We start from the raw sequence: 26,650 nt of genomic DNA, 5'->3' as shown, positions 1-26,650 counted from the left end.
GTCAATGCCATCGAGATTTTTCAGTGGCCAGCAGGTGGCCCTGTTCATCCTTTTAGCACAACAAAACCCTGAATAGTAAGTGTATCATGATGACTGCAAGTAATTGGTAGTGCTTCAAACTGTTTAGTGCCTATATCTATTAACTACATCATGCTGCATTGGCATGAGAGCATGGGATATAGAAGGAATGTAACAAGGAAAGGGACGTTCTGGGTTATGGTAGATTGAGTATAAATAGTATAAAAATAGCATAGTTGAGGGTGCTTCATAGTATATAATTTCAGTATCCTGCACAGAATCAACTTTATGGCAAAGATTCAGGTACTTTCAGCAAATAGCCAGCAATATTGAAGGCCGGAGAGTTTATTAGTTCAAGGTAAAGTTAGGACCAAGCTAACAAAAAGCACCTTCAGTTGATTATGTTAAATGGTTTAAGGAAGCGGCCATTCATCTTTGGGGACCTGAAATCACATTTTCCTCTCTGTTTGCACTGCTGCAGCATCTTTGAATCAGGGAACCTGCATGGGACTTAATGAAAGGAAAGTCTGAGCAATGGGGTTTAAGTCCTGTTACAGGGAAAAGAAGCAACGACTCTGTTGACAAGTGAGAATCAGAGTGAAATAAAATGTTCGGGTCTCAGGTTCATGGGAGAATCCTGGTGGAGAGTGTTCACATGATGCTCAGGACTGCAATAACTGGGAGATACCCGATTAGGACTGAACACCAGTGCAAAAACTGTGGGGAAATGTAGATAGTGCTTACTCATACCCTGCTTACCTCTCATATTGTCATCAGACATTTGATTAAGGAGTGACAGGAGAATGTTTCTGATATAATAAAAGTTATTGGAGCCAAAGAAATAGGCCTAGCAGCAGTATTGTCAACAATGGTGCAGCTTAGATTGCAAACCCCCTAAAATATAAGATTATATATATGATCTAGTTCAATCCCACTGTTGTATTCAATCTGTCCCCAACTAAACTGTGGTTCTAGTGCAGACTGAACCAGTCTGGGAAGAACATTGAATTCTGATACTTTAGCTAATGTGACCCTCTCTAGCAAGTATTTAATTATTTTTTAAGGCTGATTCTTCTAATGAAAATCTAACTTGTATTGGTTGGTTGGGATGTCTGTATTTTTTATATCCTGACTTTTCTGTTACCTTCCTGTGTGCTTCACCTTAGTCTTGTGAGTTTAGTTGCAGCTGTTTCTGGACATCCATGAACTAAGCAGGGAGTCAACTTTACTGTGAACATTATATCTCAGTGATTGCTTTCCTAATCCTGATGTATTCTGTGTCTATTTCTCTGCTGACAAAACACTGGAAATGTAAATATGATACATGGGCTTCTAACAAAGCAGCAGGAATCTGCTAAAAAGAAAAACTCACAACTGTTCTTCCCTCTCCTTCTCAGTCACAAGAAGGATTTTCTTTTCTCTCCCTTACTGAGAGATGAGCCATCATTTATGCCTTTACCTTGCTGATTAAGGATGCCAGTGTGTTATGCTTGTAGAAGTTCTCTCTAAAAGAACCCAGCCAAGTCTCTGCTATTCGGATTTTGTTCCTCATCATGACTTCTTCATAGGGAAATGCAGGTGGGATGTGATTTCGATAGACATGCCCCACTCGTGAGCACGGAAGGATTTCTACAGAACCACCACAGAGCCAGGCCTGCAGTACAGATAAAGACAGAAATTGGTTTTAGCATCATTTATCTTCTAAATAATTAATCACTTTCAGCAGCACTGAGCGCAAGGTATAAGTAACTTAGTGCAAAAAAGTTAAGTAGTCACTGAAATCAGTAAAACATTATTCTGGCAAGTTGCTAAAAATCTAGATATCTATCCCAAGCTCCAGTGCTCAGTTTATGCGCATCCTACAAAAGCAAATTCCTTTTTCTCCAATCCTTTTTCCTTTTTGCTCCAATATTTTATCTGGTTTAGCAGCAGGACAGGAACAGTATTCTTAAGCAACAGTGTGAGCAAATGTAAAGGGTATATAGAAAATTATTACCAAAAGCCCTTATCAATTTACTTTATCTAACAGCCATGTTAATATGAAAGAGAAGGAGAAAGAAGTCTGCTCTCCCAGTACATCTGTGAAGACTGCAAAGGAAGGAGAACATACAGACAAGTTAGGCTATGACATTTGTGCTCAAAAGCAGTGTTTGGGATGCTTCGGGCTGCAGTTGAATAACTAGTATGTGGCACTTGCATATGGATATGCACTTGAGCACCTATGGTCTCACCTGTGGTTTGTTGCTGCTAACTGACCATATTATAATGCTGGTGTAAATGGAGAGGCTGCCACAAAACTCAATGCATTCACTTACATTAGCACTGAATTTAGCACAAAGTTCGCCTCTCCCTGCATTCTGCTCATGTGGGGCTTTTGGCCCGCTGATATGTCCTCCACAGGAGGTCTATATTGGGCAGATTCTTTTTGGTGTTGGGTGGTGGAACCGAAGCGTGCTCCATCCACTCCATGCATTGACCTGGTATTCCAGTGCTTCCAGGACCGGTGCAAAAAAAAAAAAAAAAAAGGATTTCTTTTTCTGTTTCCCTGAGCCATAATAGAGTCTATAGTATTCGTGTCTTACAGTCTTCAGAACTTTCTCATGGGAGATATTCAGTATCCAGGACCTTGTTTAATAGGAACAGCTTGAAGTATTGACATTTCTATTCTTGAAGAAATAAATAAATATGCTGCTTTTGCTGAAGTGTATGTAGAGGGAAGTTTAGCAACTTTCAGAAGGTGGTAAAATCTCTGTCCTGTCCTCAGGGGCTAAATACAGGCATTCGGCAGCATTAGGGTGAAGTTAAATTGATTCAAAATGGCTGTCTGATAGCAGGTAAGTCAGGATGAGAGTGGGGAGGGGCGCTAGTTAGGGAGTTGGGGGTCTAGCAGGCTGGAAGGGATTGAGGGTCCTTTGGAGGATGGAGAGGGAGGCACAACTTGTGGGTGGGGTTGGGGGGGCAGACACAACCTGTGTGTGGGATTTGGCACAGACATGACCCACAAGAGGTAGGGGGGAAGGCATGACCTGCAGATGGGGTGGGAGGGCTGGCACAATCCACAAGGGGTGGAGAGGGCAGGCACAACCTGTAGGTGAGGTAAGAGGGGACAGGCACAACCCATAGGTGGGGTAAGGAGGGAAGGCATGAACTGCAAGGGCTGGATGGGGCAGGAGTGACCCACAGGTGGAGTTGAGGGGGGGCAGATGCGACCCACAGGTGGGGTGGGGGGTACAGGCACAACCCATGAGGTGTGGGCGTGCAGGTGCAGCCCGCAGGTTGGGTAGAGGGGAAGACACATCTCACAAGGGACAAGGGGGTCAGGCACGACTGGTGGATGGTGTGGGGTGGGATGTCTCCGCATAAGTGAGCCTATAGCCCCATCCCTTCTGGCCCCTCCCTGCTGGGACTTACTTGCTAAAAGAAGTGGCTGCACCCAGAGTAGCTTGTGGGATGAGGGTTGAGATGGCTGGCTAATCGGGTGGGAGGGGGCAAAAAATATTCCGGGGGGCGGGAAGCAGGGTGAAAAGAGCAGTCCTGAGACTTTTTCAGCCCAGGCTGGGTTTTCCCAGCCCTGGAGCTGTGCAGCGGAAGTGGAAAGAAGTTCCACGCACCAGTTTGACCTAAATCAAATGATTCTGACTACATCAATTCAGGTTTCTCTTAAAGCAGTTTCTGCAATTTTTAGATCAGTTTATGTGCATAGAACTTCTGTTCTCTTACAGGGTTAGACTGATTGCTGGTCACTGAGACTGGGTCTGTAAGTGTAAGCACTGGGATGAGCCAGGTTTAAATTTGGTGGCCATTTTGAACTCAATTTAACCTCCCCAAATGTATGTACTTACATAGGCAGGCCATGATAGGCAATGTGGTTTTGTTTTAATGAGGTAATGCTTCTTTCTTAGCATTTCTGGATGTTGTCACTTGATTCTACTGGATCAAGGAACTTTGGAGGTAGAATACTTTTGAAAGGAGAAATTTCTGGGCACCACATGTGCTTTTATAGATAGCTGTTATTCTTCATAGTTGCTTATGGGCCTTTAGATTCTGTGCTCTTAAAACACACACGCACACAATAGATACACTTGTTGACATTTCACTCTTACCCTTATAGATAATTCTAGGTTTTCTGCCCCCCATAGGGTCATGTCAGAATCATAAGCTCCAATATTCCGGAAGTAATGTCGGTCCATTGCCACAACTCCACCTGGTACCACAGGACTTCTAGAAAGAGCACAGTTTAACAGTGAATCTTGATATGGTTTAATATAATGAGATAAATAGAGGATGAGATTCACTCTTGTCCGTTAAAAATGATGCATGAACCTGTGTTGTTGCTGCTGGGTAGGGTTGGGGGAGTTTTAAAACTGCAATTGTACTCATAAGGCATTTGTATCTGCATGTGCCTGTGCACTGCTTGGCAGTCACTGAGCAGTGGCAGGTTTTGAGGCTTTATAATGAATCATTTTCCTGTTGGGAGAGATGGGGCTTAGGGTATTTCCTACTCCTAGCACAGTTTATTTAATTAACAAATGTATATGATGCCTGTTTACTTTCACGGAAGGTGGCCAAAACAGTGCACAGACATTTCCATTGGTAGAACACCCTAGTAAAAAAACTGTTATGTAAAGGCTTGCAGAGAAGAAGTGTCTTTCTTCTCTCTGACCCTTGTGTTCCCAGCATACTCTCTGTTTTTGCATCCTGTCTCAGTCTTCCCACATAGAAGTCCTTTAGCTTGCAGTCAGTGCTGAGAAATTGGGATCCGCTCAATATTGTATCGGCCAAACTGCTAATTCACTGAAGACTGCTGCTCCTTGGATCCTGGGTTCAAATTACACTTTTACTCTTGGGGGGGCTGCAAAAAAAACAAAGGGCTGCCCATCACAATGCCCTAACAAATTCAGAGACCCCCCAGGTTATGATTTTCAAATCTTATGTGGGGTGGGGGAGGGGGCTCTCATTTCTTATGTGGGGCTTAGCCTCTGTGAGCTCCTTCATAATTCAAACCCTGCTTGGATCTCTCAAAAGCTGACTTCCTCTCCTCCTTCACTGCCTCTCCTTCCAGGGTTCCTCAGCCCTCTGTGACCTCCTGTTTATTAGTGTCTATAATGCTCTCAGTCCCTCTCTATCTCCCTGCTCACCCCTTACTTGTGTCACTGATGCTGTTGCTGAACTTCCTCACTCTATTTTTGCCCAGTCTGTGCCACTTTTGCTATTGTAAACTCTGTGCTGCTACTCCCCTGCCCAGGTTCAACACAGCATTCTGCTCTTCTGCTCTTGTTCCTGTGCCACTGACTGCTCCCTGGCAAATTTCTGTCACTCCATGGGCTTCCTCTGCTGTCCTTCCCCAGCAACTTCTACATGTTCTTCCACTCCGTGTGAAATCTTATTCCCGAGCTATTCCATCAAGTCACTGCCCCCATTTGAATCCCCCCTGTAGAACCACGTCTTCCATGTCAAGGCATGCAAACCAACTTTTTATTTCTCTTATTGATCATGTGATTCAATTGCTCACATATACAGTGGAGAGGACTATTGACACTGAAACTGAGGATTGTTACGAGAGAAAGTAGGGGGAGCTGAATCATTGAGTGAGGGCCAGGAGAGGGAAATTTAATAGGTTATTTACACATACATGCACAGGCAGAAATGGCAAATGGGTGTGTAAGGAACAAGATGAGTTTACTGTCACCCTAGTCACTCTGTATGTTTCATCCTGCCACCCATATCTTGTATTATTTGGAATAATGCCTATGCCTTTATCTCTAGAAAGCACTTTCCAAACTAGATGCCACTGCAGTTTAGTAATAATATTAATAAATTAAAATGTAATGATCCTGTAATCTCAATATAAACTGATAAACCTATCCCCTCAAAAATAATTAGCCAAAAAGTTCATGTAATCCTGTCTCTTAGCAGCTAGCTGGCAGATGTGCTAGATTCCATGACCATGGTGCCAAGGTGACAGTAAGCATAGTGGCTAATGAACTGTTACCTGATGGGGCTGATGGGAGACTGGCGTACCTTCTCTTCATGCTCTGGCAGCGACTCCCAGTGAAAATCTAATTTCCAATCAAAAACACCTCGTCGCAGGTCCACAGAGTGATAATACTGAAATGTCTTCCAGTCTATGACATCAATGATGGGAGAGATGATTCGATTTCTGAAAAGAATTTTTTTTCTTTTAAAGGTTAAGTTAGGGATCAAGCCGACAGTGTACAAGTAAACCTTTTGTTTTGGAGTTTAATCATACACAGTGCCAAGCACTCCTGTGGAGTGCTGAGTGGCCACAATTCTACTGCTGATGGGAGTTGAGGCTGTTTCGCATGTTGGAAAATTGAGCTTATAGTGAGTAAACTGGAACACATCAATCATCATCATTTCAACATTATCCAAGACCTTACTTCAGGTGCGCCATCAAAATGTACCCTCCTACTTTATATACTGCACTGCCACCTACAAGCTCCAATCCTGAATTGTTCAAACAGGGAACAAAATGATAATCCCCTGTAGTTGCTCTGAATCTTCAAAACCAGCTGACAGTCTGATCAATATTCTGCCTTCTGATATGCATCAATAAAGGGTCAAATTCTGTTTTAACAACTTTGGACCCTTAATGGTGTCAACAGGGTTGCACAACAGGTGCGACAAAGAGCAGACTTAATCTTGCAGAGTGGAATTTAGGAGGAGTATTTTACTTTTCATTTTCTACCAAGAGGTTGTTGGGAGAGAGCTGTTTTTTTATCTGTGTTCAAATTGAAAACACAAGTGTATAATATATAGTATTCTTATCCTTATTCTATGTTACAGTGGTTGCATATAGTCTTGGTTTCTAACCCCCAGTAAAATTTGGACATACTTGAATAGAACTATTCTTTAATTTCAGAAACTTCATGATGTTTAACAATGTACTGTATGTCATCCTGAAATAACAGGTACATAGGAATAGAACAAACACAAAAGGTATGAACCCTGTCTTAGTTTCCTAATATATCACATTTGGAAATAATCTTTACAGGGCCTGTTTACATAGCAAAACTTATTCTGGAAGAAAGCTGAAATAACTATTGTGGATTAAACTACACCTGACAATGTCACTCTTACGGAGGGAGTCCACATAGAGAGTTATTATGAGATATCTGTTACATAATTACTCCCTGTGTACATAAACCCTGAGAGAAGAAACTGACCCTTTTCTGTAGAAATCAGAATGTTTTGCATAAGAAACTTCAAGTGCCTCCTCTTTCAAAGATTTATGTCTCAAGAGATCAGTCTTGAGAGAGAGAGAGGATTTCAACATACTGCAGCCAATAGGGGAGGGCCATCACAGAAGTCTTCAAGAATCAGGGTTTTTTTGCTTTGGCTTGGCACTAAAAGAAAAACAGGTGCCAGCTGTGAAAGCTGGCAACTTCGTGTGATGGTTATATGACCTGGGCATATTTTCCCTGCAGTTTTAAAATCACCATAGTAATGGTTTGCAATGAAAGTGGGCAGGGACTTGGTCCTTTGTTTATCACAGCTGTCACTCCATAAGAAAGGATTTTAGAAACATGCAGAGAAAAGCTAGCCATTGATCTTCAGTGGTTAGAGGGGAATTGAAGAGTACAGTTACAGTTAAAACTTCTCACTTTCTCCCTTGTTCCACTGTAAGAGGCAGCTGATATGTTAGATGCAGGTCAGCTTAAACCAAATAGGAGGAAATACCTTCACACAGGACTAAATCAGCCCATGAGACTCATTATTACAGGGGTTCCTGGAGACAGGGACAACATTTATAAACAGGTTAAATTCTTGTATGGCCAATTATAACATTAGTAATTGAACATATTAAGTCATAGCAGCTCTCTGCCATGCTTCAGATATCAATCAGCTGCAACAGGGTTAACGAGGGGCAAGGGCTCAGGGCTCATTTATTCTGAAACAATAGCATAATACTATATATATGTCAAACACCTATCACATAAAGGAATCCCAAACCTGATGGCAGTTTTGGAATCCTACCATTCTCATTTGAACCCATCATCCCCAATGATATCCTGAGAGATTTCTCTGTATTCATAACAGCAGCATCCAATTTGCACCAAAACAGACGGGTTTTCCAATAAAAGCTAAATGCAACCTTTTTCTCTGACTGTGAACACCAAGGAAAGGTATGGGAGAGAGGCAGGAGATGTTACCAGTTTCTTCAGGAAGGTGCTAAAATTGAAGAGAACATGCTCATGGATTTGCTTGGTTTTTGACTGGCTGAACCCGGTGTTTCTTTGCTTTATTACTGAGGAAAAGCCAGATGAAAATTAAAAATAAAAGAGATTCTCTATGACCAAAAATTCAAAACCTGGAAAACATCACGAAGTCAATATAACTATAATATCCATGGCAAGCAACAACACAAGTTACTTCCAGGGTACATCCAGTACCTTTCAGCGTACATACCTCAAATCTTATAGCTGCCTGCTCAAAAATATGATGGATGATTATACTTTAAGCCAGACTTTCTAGAAGTCATTTTACTGCTCCTGGATAAACACACTCCAGTTTATTGCCTATAGTCTATGATATTTTATGCAGATAAAATTGATAGCTTGACTGCTGGGATGAAGTTTATTTTACAGCAAGATGTCATTTTCTCTAGAGTGATACAAATTAGGACAAGGAGTTATGTAGAGAGTTATTTATATTAAGAAAATTTTGACTCTGAGGCCAGGTTTTGGCTAACACTTGTGTAAATCCAGAATAACTAAAACAAATGCAGTAAGATATAGTCTGGAATCACTCTTGAATAACTGATAAAATTCTGGATCTGAGGTTGTGATGTTCTCCCATTAACTTAAATCTTATCTTTTTTTCTGAATTTGTTTCTTACATTGCTAATATCACAGCTCAAACTTTCAACAGCAGTTTTTACTTCCTGGGCTTGCTCACATGACCGTAAGCACTACAGCCATCAGTGTTTGTTGGAATCTAGTTCATGCATTATGTTGTTTGTTTCTCTTTACTATATTGTGTCTGTTCTTTTGGGGTGCCTATACACATGTGAGGGGCTGCTCTGATGCCCTGTAATTACAGCATGTTGGAGCAGACTCAATGACCTGCTAATTAACGCGTTTCAGCCAGCCACATCTCATATATCAAGGTTCAGACATTTCAAAATGGCAACAGGGGCACTTTAACTAAAACTCATTTGACAAGCTTTAGCTAAAACACCCCTGCCACCATTTTTAAGCATGGGGACACCGATACACAAAATACTGTGGAGACTTTAATTAGAGTGGCTCTCAAACCTGCTTTAATTAAAGCCCCCCCCCCGGTAATGTGTAAAAACACCTTGATGTTTTGGAAGCAATCTCTGCCCCACGTGGAATGGGCTTAGCAAATCAGGAAACCAGAAGCAAAGCCAGGTAGCCAGTCTAAACATATATGCCCCGTAACCCCCCCCCGGGTCCTGAACGTTTTTCACTTTCAGAGTTCTGTGGCCACTTTCTCTTAGCATACATTTTAAACACTGGAAGGACTGATATAAAAGTAACCCAAGAAAGTTTAAATAAAGTATTTTTTGCTTAAGCAATGCATACAAAGTTTAACAAGGAAAATAGTTGCTTATGCCATATTCTTCTTTGCCTTATCTTCTAGTGAAAAAAAAAAGGCAAATGGAATCTGTTTTTACAAATGAATTGTATTAAAAAAAAATTCCCCACATCTTACATGTCTTTTAGGATCACAGAAGCTAGTTCCCAGCTGGTGTAACTTTGCATTGCTCTGGTGAAACCAATGGAGCTAAGCTAATGTGGAAGTGAGGATTTGTATGATAGAACTTCAGGTTGTTAGAGACTCCTTCTGATCACATGTAAAGGAATTCTAGCAGCTTACATTCAGTACTTGATAGCCTATTTTTCTTTTAATCAAATGTTGCCTTATCTTTTTGGGGGCATAAAGGTGTCCTTTCTAAAACATCTGTTTTCTACATGTTCATGATGGATTTAATACTTGTGTGGTTATAAATGCAAATTTTCAGCAGAAGGGAATTGAAAGTTGGAAGAGGTTACTTGTAATTCCTTTTGTCCTTAACTTGGTAACTGGCAGAAAGTCAGTAACCTCTCGGCACTTTGAAATGAAACACTCACACTGGCAAACAACTGCTAATTTTACTCTGCGGAATCCAAAGAAAGAAAAAAACAGGAAACTCAAATACAACTGGCAGCAATGCTTTTTGAACCATCTGACTTCAGTATTATTAATTTGTGAATATTTCAAATACTTGGAGAGCACAAGATCTGCAGAAGGTTACAATTCCGTGAAAAAAAACAAACCCAAATGCACATAATTTCCTGTTTGGGGATTTCTGAACCAAATACAGTTGCAAATTAAATATCTTCCCATGACCCTTTACAGGAGTTCTGAACATTGTGTTCTTTTCTTTTAACAAAATGAGTAATAGGACAAAAAGGAAGAGTTAATTGACTCATTTGCTTTTAAGTGTTATATAGACTACTTTCAAAAGAGCCTTGAATTGATTTATATTGTACATTGCTGGGAAGGGAACAGATTGTTTAAATAAGAAAGAGTAATGAAAACAAACATTAAAATGTTACTGTTTCCTTTGTACCCTTTCATGGTAGGTTCTATCCTGCAATAGTGGGATGAGTCAGGAATTCAGACAATATTTGAGCCTAGGCCCAAAGTTTGGGCAAGTACTGAGGGCTCAAGCCTGCTTCTGGGCTTCTCCTGAGCATATTGCATTTCAAGTGAAATTGTCTTGCAGGCTTGAAGTCCTAAATAAAATATTCCTACCCAAAGCTTTACATTAGACAGGGTTGGTAGGATTAGAAGGAAAATGCACTAATCAAAAAATGTCAAAGCCATGGTGTAATGAAGCACTTAAGCATGGGCTTAATTTCAAACATGTGACTAGTTCCTTTAAGTGGAGGTAACATTTAGGAGCTTGAAGTTAAACATAAACTTAAGCTCTTTGCTAGATAGTGTCAAGACAGCTGAACCCAAATGTTTTCTTTTTATTGGGATGGTTGCAACCCACTTAATTTGCAGGAGGTTACTAAATTAAGGACAAGGATCCCAGTTAATTGCTATGGCTTTTACTTTAAAAGATGCTGTGTCTCCACTCACCTGGAGCACAGCCACAGTCTCCATAGCTGATTGGAAAAACAGTGCTGTTTCAAATGAAAGGCACATCAGACAGCTAGAATACCTCTGTGGTCTCAGTCAGCCATCTGCACCTGAGGCTACTTACACTGGTTTCTCTGATGGATGTTTTGTCAATAAGTGACTTCTCCAAGTGTATCTGTTCATATAACATCAGCACTGAGCAGCAGTCTTATGTCAACACATTTTAAAGATTATCAACACAGGCTGGATTCAAACTAACAATCTTAGAAGCAAAGAGGGTGTAGTGAATGTTATCAATAGCATAATCTAGTTAGTTCTCTGATTTCAGATTAAGGTGCACAGAATACAAACAAATCAGCATGGCTAAAAATAAGAACAAAACCCATAGAAGACCAAAGGCAGAATGTTTACTGTCTTTGTATGAAGAATTAACGTATATCTGAGCATTGCAAACCGTATAGTTAGCTCAAAGATCCCAGTTCTTCTTGGTGATGCATCCCCTTCTAATAGGAATATAAACTCCTTGTATAATATCCAAAGGGGTATTTACCTGTCACTGGCCAGTCTGGCCAACAGGGGTTCTAACCAGCCTTTGTGACACTCACAGTGGGAGTCCATGAAGATCAGCACATCCCCTGTGGCCCGGGCAGCTCCCAACATACGACCCTGGATGACTCCTAGCCTCTTGTTGCTCCTGATCAATTTTACGCCATCCAGTTTAGAGATGTATTCACTCAGGGCTGACTTCAGGTGTCCTGCAAAAAATATAATGGTCACATAGATTTTAGCTCTGTTTGGAACAGTCAGGCTGTTACTGTCCTCCCCTAAAAGCCCTACTCGATCAGTTTGTGGTAGATCACATCATCAGCTTGTTGGTAAGATGGTTTGGGACAAACCTTGCATTTATCTTACCCAGCAGTGCAACAGAGGGAAGGGAGCAGAACATCATTCTCCATTCATCTACAGTCAATCAAACATTTCTGGATTGCAATTCTGGGTATGGAGGAGGGGGGAACAGAGATTGCATTCAAGACACATGCCTGCATTCTTATTGTATGAAAACTAAACTTGTAGCCATGTTTTTATCTTTTGGGCTCTGCTGGTTGTTACACAGATTTTTTTCCCTTCCTGCCATGGGCGACTGGTACTTCCCAAGCTGGTGAGGACTAGATCACCAACTGTGGAGGGGAGGTGGTCCCCTAGTGGCCAATCGCTGAACCCAAAATCACCAGCAGCAAAACTGGAGGTGCATTTCCACCAGCGCTTCTGGTTTTGCAGCTGGCTTTTCCAGGGGGTGCACATACACCCCCTACATGTCTCCAATGCTTCCTGCTGCTATACCCCCTCCCCATTCCCACCCCCTTTCTTCAGAAGCATTGGGTGCTGGCTGTAGCCAAGGTTGGGGCTTCGACTGGGGATGTGCCAGTTAACCTGAATATAGAAAGACTATATTCAGCTAGTCTTTCTATAGCTAGCACTGGTTGCATCTAGTGTGTTGCCTGGGTTAAAATAAATGTTCAACTCAAGGTCTTTTTTTCTGTGTGTCTGTGTACTGTAATTTGATTGACTAGATGTACCCGCATCTGCTCAAATCCAAAAAGAGAATATTTCCACGTATTTTACTGATTTGGTGGAAAATAGAAAAGCCCAACTTCTACTAAAATCAACTCCACTAAGTGTCTGGTTTGTCCCCTGATTTTGACTATATATTTCTTAAACCACAGATCACAGGGACTTCTTACAGCTTGGCACCATACCCAAAAATTTTGCGTATGAGGACCCCCAAAGGAGCTCTTCATTTCTGACCTGACTCTCCCTCTGGCCCCCAAATAAGCTTATCACCTTTAAAAACAAACACTGCCAGTGTTCAGAGGCAGTCATCAAATGCTAAAGAAAACCAAACATCAGCAGATTCAGCTGTCATAGCTATGATCTGAAAGGAATAACAGGGCAAAAATGATGACCTTTCAAATGCAAAGGAAAGAAACATATATAGATAAATCAGACAGCAGGAGATTTCTTTGGTTCAGTTCTGGAAGCCTCCTCTACAAATGCCCAGAATATGAGATAAAAGAAACTTTACAAGCAAGAAAGAGAGCAAGAGAGATTGCTAGTAGCTTGTGAAGAACTTCTCTCACCTCAATTCCTATAGGTTAATGCCTGAAATATTTTTGAGGCAAAAGAAACACTTGGAAATGTTTCATATCTAGAAGTAGAACAGAGTTGCAGTTTCTACTGACAAAGCTATCTGGAAATCTCAAAGTTAAAGGGAAATGTCTCCACAATACCCACAACAGAGCTGATGTCATAAGGACCACTTTTGTAAGATGCTGAGCAATTTCTATGAGAAGCTGAATCACCTCATCTCCCACTGTTCCTCGTGACAACTGAAAGCACTGAACACCTTGCGGGATATTCAGCAACACACAGGGTCAGGTTCAGAGGGAATCCCTCCCTACAGGTGTTCACAGAAGACAACTGGTCCAAGAGCCTGTGATTGCTTCAGCAATGTAGAGCTTTTCTCTCAACGTTACAGCCAAGGTCCAAGTCTGCAAATCATCATAATGAGTCTGTTCCAGTGAAATGCTTAAGATTTGTGTACCGTGACCTCATTTTAAATGAAAAGCTCTAGAATTTTTGGAAATGACAAGGAAAAAATAGATAGTTCAGATTTAGCAGGTAAATTTTAGGGCAGGAAAAGTAAAATTTGTCAAGTTCAGCTCTATATGTTGCTTGCTCTAGTAGAGTGTTTCAAGTTCTAATCTCCCACCCTCAGTTCATGCAGGAATACAGGTTCCTTCAAACAGCTTTAAATACAGAGCTTAGAGGGAGAAAAAAAATAAGAAGTTACCTCGTTGGCTGAGGTCATCGACAAGGATGATCTCCTTGAGAGAGGCCTGTGGGGCTGTGTCTTTAACACTGTGCACAGTTCTCAGGAGGGTAGACCACGCTTCATCATGGAAGCAGATGATAACACTAGCTGTAGGAAGATTGGGACCATGCTCCTGCTGCAGACACCTGGGTTAGACAGAATGGAAGAGGCACACTGTGTAGGTTCCACAGTGGCTTCTTCCTTCTTAGCATTTCTCTGAGAATAAAAGTCAGAATTTACTCTTAAATTGATGGTCACTGATGTCACTCGTGATTGTTGCTCAATATGCAGTGATACAAATAGCATTTAAGATATCTAATGAATGGAGTAGAGCAGGGTTCTCCAACTTCTAAGCACCCAGGGGCCACACAATGCAGGCTACATCCGTAGGGGTAGCATACCATGCAGGCAGCACTAGTGAGCCTCAGGCCCTCCAGGCTGCATACTGTATGGTTTGTCCTCCTGCTGCCAGCACATCCTCCCATTACACTGCACAGAGGCAGATGACCTCTTGGTGCTGCACTGCACCTGCAGATGTCCTGGCCTCACCCTCATGTCCCCAGCTACAAATTTCCTTGCTGCATCAGGTGGTGCAGGTGATCAGGGCTGCAGGCTCCAGCCTGGAAGTGGAAGCCAGAGGAGGGTGGGGGAATCTGGAAATCTCAGCTGTTTTTCAGCTGAAGTGAAGGAGGGAGGGTGTTGGAGCTCAGGGCCTGCAAATTAACCCCTTGTGGGCTCGTGTAGTTCATGGACCTTTAGTTGGACAGGCCTGGAGTAAAAAACAAAGTGAAAATATTATGAAGCCATTATATATATGCCAATGCTTTACCCTCATCTTGAATACTGTCTGGTTCTGGCCACCCTGCCTCAGAAAGGCAGACCTGAAAGGAGCTGAGATAAGTAACATAAAGGATTGGGTGAGATAAGTAACATAAAGGATTGGGAGCATGTAAAGCAATGCTAAAGGGATTGGAGTGTCTCGCTGAGGGATTAGGCAAATAAGGGAGGACATGGAAGAGCCATGCAAATTAATGAATGAATGATACAGAGCAAGTTAATGAATAGGACACAGCAGACCAGTCAGGTGCTCCTATTTTTCACAGACAAAAACAAGGGAACAAACAGCTGAAGGAACTGGAAAACAAGAACTTATTAAACTTATTCATGAATTACTTCTATGTATGCATATAATAGGCCTGTGGAACAAATTTCATTGGATATTATTGAAACCAAGAGCTTATTAGGATTCAAAAGAGATTAATGTTTTTATAAATAATGAAAACAAATATAGTTGCATGAAGCAGCATATATTTTCCTGAAAAGGATGTATGCTCTCATGCTTCAAGCCTGAGCTAATCACTGATGGATGGGACATCCTTAATGGGCAGGTTAGTTCTTAACTACTCGGTATAGGATTTCTTGTTCTTTCCTTTACTGGCACTGGTTACCATTAGGAACAGGGCATCTAAGTAGATGCATCACTGTTTTGATTGGATATTGTAATGCTTATAATTGTCACAGACAGCAGCCCTTATTCTTTTGACAGCAGTGAGAGTCTTGCCATTGATAGCAATTAGACTAGGACTTCATTCATGGAATTTATTTCCATTACATTTAATAGCTGTTGTGTGGCTAAAGGGGTTATGTCTTCATGCAACTCAGGATATGCTGGGATCACAAATGATGTTAGGAGCTCTTGTGAGACTTTGGTTTGAGAGATATAACTAGCAGTCCACATTTCCAATGAGTTCAATGGATGCACAGACAATAGTGTTCTTTGCACACAAGCTGGCTTTGGTTAGTAAGCAGATGATTTCACACACAGTCTGGAAGCACAGTTGTCCAACATGAATGCAGGTTTTACAAACACTTTTTACAGGCATGAAATTCACTTATGCATCTGTCTCTCACGAGTATAAAAAATTGTCCTGTGTTCAATTTTCCAGGTAGACTTCATTTATTTTGCCCTGATAATTTAATTTGTAATAGGAAAAAACTCTCGATGGATATGCTACAGCTTTAAATAATGATCCTGTGGAAATTATGTAGTTCTAGCACCTTATGTGCTGCTTTAGTAACAAGGCTAGTCATTGGGCCAAATGCATCTGGGGAGTGATTTCATTAAAGGCAGTGGAATGAATTTGGCTCAGCTTTGTTTAATTATCTTTGTGCTGTCATGTAAGGGTATAGACGAACAAATTGCAGTGAGTTGAAAGGCTGCATGGACTTACTGGATGTCAGCTGTTCTGGAGTAACTGTACATGTGCCTGCTTTTAACCTGCAGTTTACGAAAACTAAACGTCTTTCACTGAGGGCCAAGTTGCTGAAGTTTAGCTCTCACAGTTACGTTGGAACTGCTCATGTGCAGTACGTTCCTGCCTGCTTTTAACTCTATAATTTGTGCATTTATCCTTATCCCAAATTAGCATATATTAAGACTTGAAAGCTTGCAACAGTAATAAAGCCATTTAGACACTAATCTGCTTCAGCTGGAACAGGAATGGATGAAAAAATGCCATGTTATTATCATGGTACATAGAGGAGCCGGTCATGGACTGGCACTCTTGTCACGCTTAGCGATGTGCAAACACAGAAGTTTCTAGGTACTCCAGGCTCTAGTCTCGTTTCTGGGTACACATAACTTGGCATGGAAAAATATCTTGATAAAAAGGTACATTTTAAATACATTTCCCTTGGCATAGTCAGTTTTTATATTATTTTAATCCATTGAATACTATGCATTTTCCTTGTTTGGCAATCCTCTATCATGAGTTGTTATGATAAGCAATAATAGTGGCGGGAGAGTTCTCCTGTCTTTCCAGAAAAGTGGAGATAAAGGTAAGCTTTGTGTCTTGACAACAGGAACTTCTGTTTCCAAGCAGAAAAATTAGGTTTAACAACTGTACCCAGAAGTAGCGTAAGAAAACCGAAGAACCAATGCAGCCTCCAACCAGGAGCAACCAGTACTGCTATAGCCAGTTGGTTTCTTATCACAGTCCCGTAATGCTTTGCTGCTAGAGCTATGGTCAGGGTAAGAAACTGATGCTGGGGATTTTTTTGAGGGGGGTTGGGGTCCTGAATGGAAAAGGACTGAAAAAAGACTGTGGTAAAATACATAAACCAGATGGTAGGCACTCTGTTGCCATGGAGATTGGAAAAGAAGAAAATCATAAACAGTTTTCAGTTAGATGAGAAGGGCTCTTTGACCAAAAAAACTTGTTCTACATAGTTTGGGGCAGAAGGGGCCCAAAACAGGCTGAACTTTTTGAACAAGTAGAAGTCATCACTGTGGGATATGAAGAAGGATGAACCGATATAAATAGTGGGAAGTGCTACACATATATTCCAAGAAGGCAAAAGCAACGGCCAAAGGGGACTCCCATTCATCTTAAGAAAACTCCCTCATTGAGATTCAGTTCCCAGCAGTACTTATGTGTTGGGAGTGTTGTAGTTTTGTCATGTAAATGAAAACCTTTTAGAGATTGTATACATTTGCATTTGTCTAAATGCATACACTGTTAAACGCTTAAGCCCAACAGTGATTTCTGGACAGACCCATGACTGAAAGTCAAAGTGTCAGGCTTGATTCAAGCCCATTGACTCCTGGAAGGGTTCATAGTGTACCTGAACAATCCTTTTTATTTCTTCTTTCATATGACATCAGATATCAACTCCCAAATCTATGATCCACTGTCTGGTATTTTCACTCCATATGCAGATTTCATCTGCCCCGTCTGGGCATTTGTGAAGATTGCAGCTTACAATTAAACGCTGTGTTATTTACAGCAGTGGGTCTCAATCTTTTTTGTTCCAGGACCCATTTGGTCCTGCTGGGGCCTAACCCTAAGTTCCTTGCCAGCATGACTCACCCCCAAGCCACAGCTCCCTGCCCCCCAGGCTATGCTGGTGCCCCTCACTCCAAATCCACAGTCCCTTGCTCCCCCTCCACCGCAGCTGCCCCATCCCACTTGGCCCAGAGTGTGAGCAGTGAGTGCAGGCCCCTGTGTGTATGGATATGAGCCCCATGCTGCCCACACAGGCATGTAGCTCCCCACTGCAAAGAAGTTCTCCCACCTCCTTCCTGTGCTGAAGGGCCAGGCAGGCACCTTCTCCTTGCTGCTCCCCTGCACTGCCACAGCCCCACATCTGGCCACCATCCTCAGCACACATGCACATACATGCACACACGTGTGCATACATGCACACACCCACACCCACATACACACACCCCAGCCCTCTAGACAGCCCCTGGACTTCCATCTCCTGCTCCCCATACATTTACCTTTGTACAATGGCAGGGGTTGGTCTCACAACTCAGCCCCACTGTATGCTGGCCACGTGCATCTGTGCATGCAGATGCACATGCGCCTGCTACTTCCAATCATCTCAAGCAGCTCTTGCAGGCTGGAATGCTGCCAGTCTGCAACGGGAAACCTGTACTTTCATGGGGGTTTTGGGGACTTCTTCGCAACCCTTTCAAATATTCTTGTGACTCACTTTTGGGTCACGACCCACTGGTTGAGAAATGCTGGTTTATAGGACTCCACATTCACGCAGGGGGCTGTCCAAGATGCTTATCTTGTACAGTGTTGATTTGAAGTATCTGTATCCAGATCTCTGTCTGTTCATCTTGACCCATACTTCTCTGTCAAGATCATGCCCAATGAGGGACATGTTTGGCATTGGTATAAAATGCTGTAGGAAAAGGTCTGATTTTTCTCAATGGTTGGCCCACTTTGCTGCTGCCCATAGGTTTGGTTCAGCATCCCAGATCTCTTCCAGGAGCTTATGGGCTTCATGTAAATGGTTTACAACTTCTAAACCTCTTCAGCCTCCATCGATTTGGGTCTTCAGTTAACAACTGATGGAGCAGGTCATTTTCATCATCTCTTGCCTCTATTGCTAGTAATGATGTTAGAGTCTGTCTTTTTCCATCACAATTGTTGTGTGGAACAGCTCTTTCTGTATAAAGATGTGGGCTTTGGAGAGATTGAAGGAGTCATACTCCAGGTTGGAAAGTAGGACTGATCCTGGACCACAGAACAGGAAGTGAGGGACAGGCTATAGCTGAATTTTTAGGCTCTTGTTTATATTGTGTTCAAGTTTTGAAGTCTTTAAAAATGAACTGTTAAACTCTTTATTGCTTTAATGCAAAAAACAACTCAGCCATTTACTTTCAGCCCTGAGGGACATCATGTTTAAGAATATCAGACTGTGCTTATGCATATGCCATTCTTTTTAATGGCTGACTTACAGGTGAAAAATATGGGAGCGAAGTCTCGTCACTATTATTTCGCTGTATCCAAGAGTGTTCCAGGTGTCTTATGATAAGTGGATGTGGTCTCTGCCCTAAAGAGGATGCAACATCTGATTTCAGAGCCTCAGATAGGATGCAACAAAAAGTCTTCTCTAAGACACTTCTAGCTGATTTTGTTTGTAAATATGGAAGGCCTAATTCACCCTGTTTCACATCACTGCTTTACTTTTACATCACAGTAACTCCATTGAGATAAATGTGGTTATTATGCCAGCATATGGATGGACTAGCACAGTGATAAATTGGGCTTAGAAATTAAACTGAAGCTGCTTATTTATTTGATGGAAAAATCTATGGTCTATTTAGAAATAATGGTATGGGCTAGAGGCAGGTCCACGTGACAAGGCTTTGATCTGGATCTAAATACCCCTAAAATTTGGGACTGTTTAGAACTGGGATTTGAATGTGCATCTTGAGCTGTGTCATTGATGGCTCATAGGACTGCAAGTAGCCAGACAAGGAACTCCTTGCAGAACTCTAGGACCACAGCTTGAGTCTGACTCAGTTTAGGATTGGCTAACAGTGGCAACCAGGGCATTTATAGATGTGCTCTGAGAGGTAAGGGGGAACAACACTTTAATTAGTGCATCCCCAAGAGCCACGCTAATTAAAAGTGCCCAGTATGTCACATGTATCAGCATCCCTGCACTGAAAAATGGTAGTGAAGCACTTTTAACTAAAGCTTGTTTGACAAGCTTTAGTTCAAAGTGTCCCACTGTCATTTTTCAACATGGGGACACAGATACATATGATGCTGGAGTCTGCTGAAGCATGGTAATTTCCACGTTCCAGCAGTCTCAGTTAACCAAATCTGCTCCAACTTGCTGGAATTACAGCACTTTGGAGCAGCCTCACTGTAAGAGTATAGAAGCCCCCAGTGGCTAATACTGGTTGGTTGTTAAGTTGTCCATTTGAAGTAATAGTTTTTGTGTCACATCAGAGGCTGCAAAACAAAGTCTCACTGCCTCATTTTAAGCAGTGCATAACCAAAGAGCTTGACCAGAAGTATAGTAGCTTGTAGAATAATATGTCAAGTTATAAAAAGTTGACCAACTACACAGTCGTTCCAATAAAAGATATCACCCTAAGAAATCCTTGTCTGTCACACAATTTATGGACCATCATAGCTACAGCATGACTCCAGACATTTATTAACTTATTTTTAAAAGTTTTTTTTCCTCCAAAACTACTTAGTAACTCTGGCAAATATCCCTGTAGCAGGGAGCTTGGTGCTCATGCTATTTTAAGGGAAGACAGGCTGTGAGGCAATCAAGGGAGCCATGTGACCCAAAAGGGGCTGGGCTTGCAGGATATAAGCTCAGAGCCTGAGCTGGGCAGGCAGTCTGATCTGAAAGCTATGAAGAGAAGAGCTCTTGACTAACACCTGAAATGGGGTAGGCAAGACCAGTGGTTTAGTGATTGAGATTGTAGGGGTGGTGGAGGTTTCAACTGCCTTGGGAGTGGGATTAGGGCCTGAGGAATAGGGGCTAAGGCGGAGGAGTAGTGCTACAGTCAGTTAAAGCCAGAGGACCTGCACCCAAGAAGGGGTGCAGTGAACTGGACTTGATGAGGGAGAGAATCAAACTGGGGCCAGGGCCAGGGAGCCTGTAGCCACAAGGGGCAAGAACAAGCAGGGCCAGGGAGCCTGCACCCTGTGAAGGGTGGAGTCTGTTGGAAGAGACAAAGGTCTGAGCCCCCCAAAGGCCAGGGAATGAGAGCCTAAGCCCTAGAAAAGTAGAAATTGTTCTAGGTAGAGGCCTGAGCCCAAGAGGGGCCGGGATGGCTAACGGCACTGGGGGTGGAAGTCCCAACAGCGGTGGAGACTGTTCCAGGTTTAGAGGCCCATGTTGACTAGAGTTGACAATGGGGCTGAAGGCCCATAGATGAGAGGGACTGGACTGGACTAGACAATGGGGTTAATGCCCAGTGATTGATAACATCTGTGAGGCTTGGGCATGGCTAAAAGGGGAGATGAGGAGGCCACATAATTAGCCCTTAATGCAATGAGCACAGATATCTGCTCACGAGCACGAGATCTTGCCTGAGGTGCCCTGGGGCAGCTTCCCTTTTTCTAAAAGCATAATTACATCAAAGTGTAACAAGTGAGAGGAAGGGAGGCTTGCCCAAAGGAAATTAAGGTAACCTGGGCTCCAGGGGCATCACAGCCACCCCTGGAGTGGGGCCCTGTTACAACCCCCACTTCTTTATCTTTTGTTCAGGCCTGACACCTCTCTCTGGCTATGGGAATTGACCCTAAAAATGTTGTGTGAGATTTATTGCTTGCTTAGGGTGAGATCATTCTTTGATGGCATGCTGGGGTGGTGCCAGAGAGAGACTCTTCTTCAGAGAGCCAAGCTACTTCTCCGGGGCCTACAGACTGCTCTATGCCATTATGCTTCCCAACGTTGTCAGCTAGTTTGGAAGCAGCAGAGATCCACCTGTTCTCTCTTGCCTTCTCTGCTCATTTGCAGATGTTGTGTGTCCCCAGAACAATTCCTGAACTCCCACCTACTGAAAGAATCACAGTTAACTGAACCATGCAGGAAGGGATGTCAATATGCTCCATCTTCCCATGGCACAGCTGTTTAAGAACCAGGTAGAATCTAGCACAAGGAGTAACTTGATGCACAGATTAACTAGATCACTAAATCTCAGCTTGCCCAATAGGACTTCCCATACTGTTGCAGCAGTGGGTCCAGGCAAGGATGGGGTTGAATATATCCTATCTACACCCTGCTTACCTGACCAAATTGATTCCCTCCAGACCTGTACATTCACAGTAAGGTGCTATGGGCTTATGTCCACAGAAGCCACTCTTAGGCCTGCTGGAGACAAGGAACTCAAGAGTGGCTGCTGGGGATAAGCCCAAGAGAGCCTCACTTGCAAACTTTCAGGGCTTGAGTATGTTAGTGGAGTTGAGTGCAAAAGGCCTGCTCAACCCTCTCCTTACTAGGACCTGTTACTGCAGGGGCATAGGCAAGCCCATAGTTGACTTTGTTCCTCAGCTACCTATCTGTAAAATGGGCATAGTTCTTCCATGTCTCCTGGGAAACTTGTGAGGTAGAATCTAACTAGGAGTCCTTGGTTCTCAAAGGGACTAAGGCAGTGCTCTGTTCAGCATTACAATTCCTTGCCTCGTTTCTTAGTTGTGTGACACTCCTCCCCAGCCCCCAAACCACAGCTCTTATATTGGGTCTGACCTCTCATGTCCCAGCAGTGTGACAGTAGCCCATTGGGCTAGCACAGTTAACATATGATGGTTTCCATAGCCAATATTGGATAACATCTGGCCCTTCTGACTCCTAGTTTGAATGACCAGGGACTTGCTGACTGGGTCTTGCCATCAGCATAAATATAGAGCACTGCTTGAAGTCATGTTTCTGGAGCTGTAGGAAGACATCTTAACTGCTCTGATGCTGTGGTCCTTTGAGAGCATCAAGAATGCTTAGCATAGAAAGATCTTATAATATAAACAAACAACACAAAAGGTGACAGGAGAAGCAGGACCAGAAATTTTCTTTTACTCTCTGCTCACCTTGCAAAGTTAGCAAGATCGATATGGAATGCACAACTTAAGAAGATGTAATATAAAAAACATTATCCCTTTATGCCCTAAGAGCCTGTGAACATGCAGCAAATCATATCCTTATATCACTAGGAATAGGGATCAAATCCTGGTGTCCTAGACATAATGTAGACACTAAAAATAGTCAATAATCAAGGGGTTTAGTACTTTTGGACTCAGATTAGCCAAACAAAACCTGCTCCAAGCAATATCCTACAGAGAATTGCAAGGGTCATGCATAGCTCAGTGCAGAACTGTGCCCAACTTGTTCAGTTTATTTCAGTCCTCAAATGATTAAGAATGTGACTAAACTGAGCAAGTAAAACTCAGAGCAGAATGTGCATCAGGAAAACCTTGAAAACAAAGAGCTGCTCAGCTGAGTGGAACACGGGGAGTAAGTACATGAGTCAAAGTATACAAGGTCATTTAACAAAAGAAACATAAACAGCCACTAATATGACTACTATTTGCATCCACCAGACTGCCTAGTTCATTTTTGTGGTTCACATTCATGACACACTGGTCACGCCTGTAGCTCACATGCAACAACACATCCTGACTGAGCATGGCACCTGCTAAATAAAGCAGCTGTCTGCGACATTTTTCCATTCTCACATACGCCAGCAGAGGTCCCCATAGACCTCATTAAACAAGCTTGGCAGTAAGTAAGTGCTATCACACTTTGAGATCTGGTGTCATATCTTGTTGGCTACCTGGGTGAAACACAGCAGTTTCCTCTACCCATGAAAATAAATGATCAAAAAAGGCACATAAAAAGTGAGAAAATTCTGCAAACTAAGTAATTTTTGTATGCTAGTTCATTGTGCACTTGTTCCTATCCCCCTGTTTGGATGGGAGCACCCAATCATTCTTTTTTCCCCCTCTAGTTTCTGTAACTCCCTGAAGTCTTTTTATCCTCCATACAGTTCTCAAGAGGAAAAACTCAAAGCTTCTTGCTTTTGACAACTTAAACCTGAGAGTATCATTTCAAGAAAACTGAGATTCATATAATTACAACTCATAAAAAGGGGAGAAAATAGGATAGGTATCTCTCTTGGCTCTTGTTATATAATCTGCTGTTCTCCTAAAATCCCCAGAGGGTTTAATGGATGTTATAATGGAAAGAAACAAAAACTATTTTACCCTAAATTATTTAAGGAGACTGGAGGAGTGTGCTGGCTTTAACTAGGAAAAGTCTTGCTGATCAGAGTGCATAACCCTGTTTCAGACGCTGAGGTTGTTGCGTGGAGGTGGTAAAAGGGACAGGATTTTAGGCAGAATACATTTTGCCCTATAGGAAGGTGGTATAGTAAAGGCTGGTCTTTCAAGTTGATTGAGACAATATAATAGGGATCAGGGGTTGGGGGGTCAAGGGAGGGCTTCCTTAAGGGTAACAACAGGGAAGGATTGGGTGTCTTTTAAGGGATTAATTAGGATGTTTTACTTACAAAGGATGTCGTACCTCAGGCAGCTCCCTACGCAGAGAGATCTGCTCACTGAGCGCTTCATTGAAACCGTGAATTTCCAGGCCAAGCAATTGCTCACCCCCATCATCCCAGTCTCCATCCTGCAGGGGAAGAGACTCTGGGTCTTCTTTTAGCTTGACCTCAATCCTTTCCTCATGCCTTTTACTGTGCTGCTTCACCATTCGGTATCCCTTCCTAGTCCTGCTGTGGTTCCTTTTGATGGTGGGTGCCACGATGGCCACTAGCAGTTCATCCTCCCGAAGGGAGATGAAAGGTGACAACCCTTCCATAGGATAGTACTGCTGTCTCTCCTCCTGAGTCTCCAACATCTCTTGGGTCTCGGCAAAGTCCAGCTGATACCCTTCTCTGAGAGTGAACTTCACTGGTTGGGATGTCCCCTCCTTGTTCAGATCCCTGGGTGGTGGATTCAGCATTGTAACCATCAATAGCAAAAACCCCAGCATCAGCAACAACAAGAGAAACTGCAGCTTACGTGATCCATATCTGCACCTCTTCCTCAAGAACATACTGTTGGTGACAAAGCAATACAGATGGTCATGTTAAATATCACTTGGATGTTTCTTATATCCAAGGTCTCAGGTTTCTTTGCAGCAAAGAACTGGCTACTACTACCTGCCAAGAGAGTTTTCCCCCCTCACATTTCACTGATGTCGTTTCATGCTTTTTCCCTATGTTTGCAGACAAAATAGAAAATGCCTACTCATGAACGAGGACACAGATCCGGTTAGATAAAGGCGAGTCTTTATTATACAGAATTCCAAATTGTCTATAAAAGAATATGTTTAGTTGACCAAAAAGCCCATTAAAAGATGATTTAAGCTTTGGTCTTTCTTAAAGAAAGAAAAAACAAAAAGAAATTCCATTTTTATAGTTTCCTTCCAGAATATTTCCTTTCACTGCAAAGTTTCCAGTTGCTGCCTGGGCTGGAGTGAAATGTCTTATCTTTGCAAGCAGTTCTGACAGCTTCCCCACTTTTTGATGCTTCAAGTTAACTGAGATCAACAGATGAGAACTACTCAGTCCCTGACTTTCTTTCACACGTAAGTACAGCACTCAGTCAGGAAGCACTTTGCCAGACATAATACAGAGCAATGTGTGCGTCTTTCTCTTGGTCCTAATGCCCTCACTGTTCTTTTCCTGTCAAATGAAAACTTTGCAAGAAACTGTTAAAAGTAAAATATAAGGAGGAATATACTAGTTTGCAAAACAAATCAAGAAGCCCAGCTCATTGTTATGAGTCAGATGTATTTAAAGAGCTGGGAATAGCCTGTATAATACATAAGGGTTTTTTGAATTGATGACAGGGTTGAATGCATGTTATTTATGAAACAGATTTATATGTGTAGTAACAACTTGAACCTAGAATGTAGGAGTAGTTTTACTGTAGTAATATTTGAATTTTTAGGCACTTCACAAGAACGCTGTTATCAACTGGAGACTGATGTCTTTTCTTCATCCAGAAATCAGACACAGCATGGTCAAGATCCTTAGCCGCCTTGCATTATGTGAAGGATCACCTATTGAATTGGACAGGTAATTGAGTCTAATACATCCTTGATGATATTGCTAATAATGTTGCTATTTGGCATCACCTGTGCCATTTATTTCTCTGATGGGGGTAAGTGTTCATCAGGAAATGGACTGAAACCAGCAACACTATTGACCCTGTGCTCTTAATTTGATAATGCTCCAGTGGGACAAAAACTTGTGTTAGCAGCTCTTTTTCTCATGAGGCTTACAATACTTGCTGTTTTAAGTTCTAGCTCCTGGAGGCAAATGATTATGTGAAAATTTACATTTTCTTTTTTTTTTTTTTAAAGGAAACTGTGTTTAGTTGCAGAGGAGTTAGAAAATGGTAACTGAGTGGCCTCTAACATGTAGAAAGCAGAATGGAAAGTTAAAACAGTGGAAATTAAAAAAAATTCAACATTCATTATTTTTTGAAAATCTCATGATTTCTAGGGACATAACAGATTACCTACACAGTAAAGTGGGGATTCCTTATCTTAATCAGAATAACTCTTCTGAAAGCTCAGTTTCATGATTCTTGGTAACAGTTTTCAAGAATTAAAATAAGAGGTCACTAGCTTTGGGACCAAGACACCAAGTGCCCCTAAGAATGCGAGGATATCATAGCAATCAGGACTTGTAGTAGAGAAGATATCTTTTATTAGACCAAGATTTTTGTGAAAAAAAATTTTAATTGCAAGCTTTTGGGCACAAACACCCTTCATCAGGCATTGAAGAAAAGGTTGTAAAAGTTATCTTGGGTA

General features: G+C 42.1%; 1 protein-coding gene across 2 annotated transcripts in view; it reads right to left on the bottom strand.

Moving 5' to 3' along the window:
- Positions 1-25,447, bottom strand: part of GALNT15 (polypeptide N-acetylgalactosaminyltransferase 15) — a 36,105-nt gene extending 10,658 nt beyond the window's left edge. Inside the window, exons 1-6 of one of the 2 annotated variants that reach the window (XM_019535550.1) lie at positions 24,339-25,447; positions 13,988-14,154; positions 11,687-11,891; positions 6,011-6,178; positions 4,122-4,239; positions 1,478-1,672 (exon numbers count right to left, since the gene is read on the bottom strand). In XM_019535550.1, the coding sequence (XP_019391095.1) occupies positions 1,478-1,672; positions 4,122-4,239; positions 6,011-6,178; positions 11,687-11,891; positions 13,988-14,154; positions 24,339-24,883 (1,398 nt within the window). In that variant the 5' untranslated portion in view covers positions 24,884-25,447. Of the gene's footprint in view, positions 1-1,477; positions 1,673-4,121; positions 4,240-6,010; positions 6,179-11,686; positions 11,892-13,987; positions 14,155-24,338 lie in introns of those variants that run through there. The other variant, XM_019535560.1, reaches the window with a different exon arrangement.
- Between the last annotated feature and the right edge of the window lie 1,203 nt (positions 25,448-26,650).

Source organism: Crocodylus porosus, unplaced genomic scaffold (genome assembly GCF_001723895.1).
Source record: "Crocodylus porosus isolate Cpor-Errol unplaced genomic scaffold, CroPor_comp1, whole genome shotgun sequence".
Lineage (NCBI taxonomy): Eukaryota > Metazoa > Chordata > Crocodylia > Crocodylidae > Crocodylus > Crocodylus porosus.
Note: the sequence above shows the minus strand (reverse complement) of the source record. Positions and strands in the feature narration are given on the sequence as shown.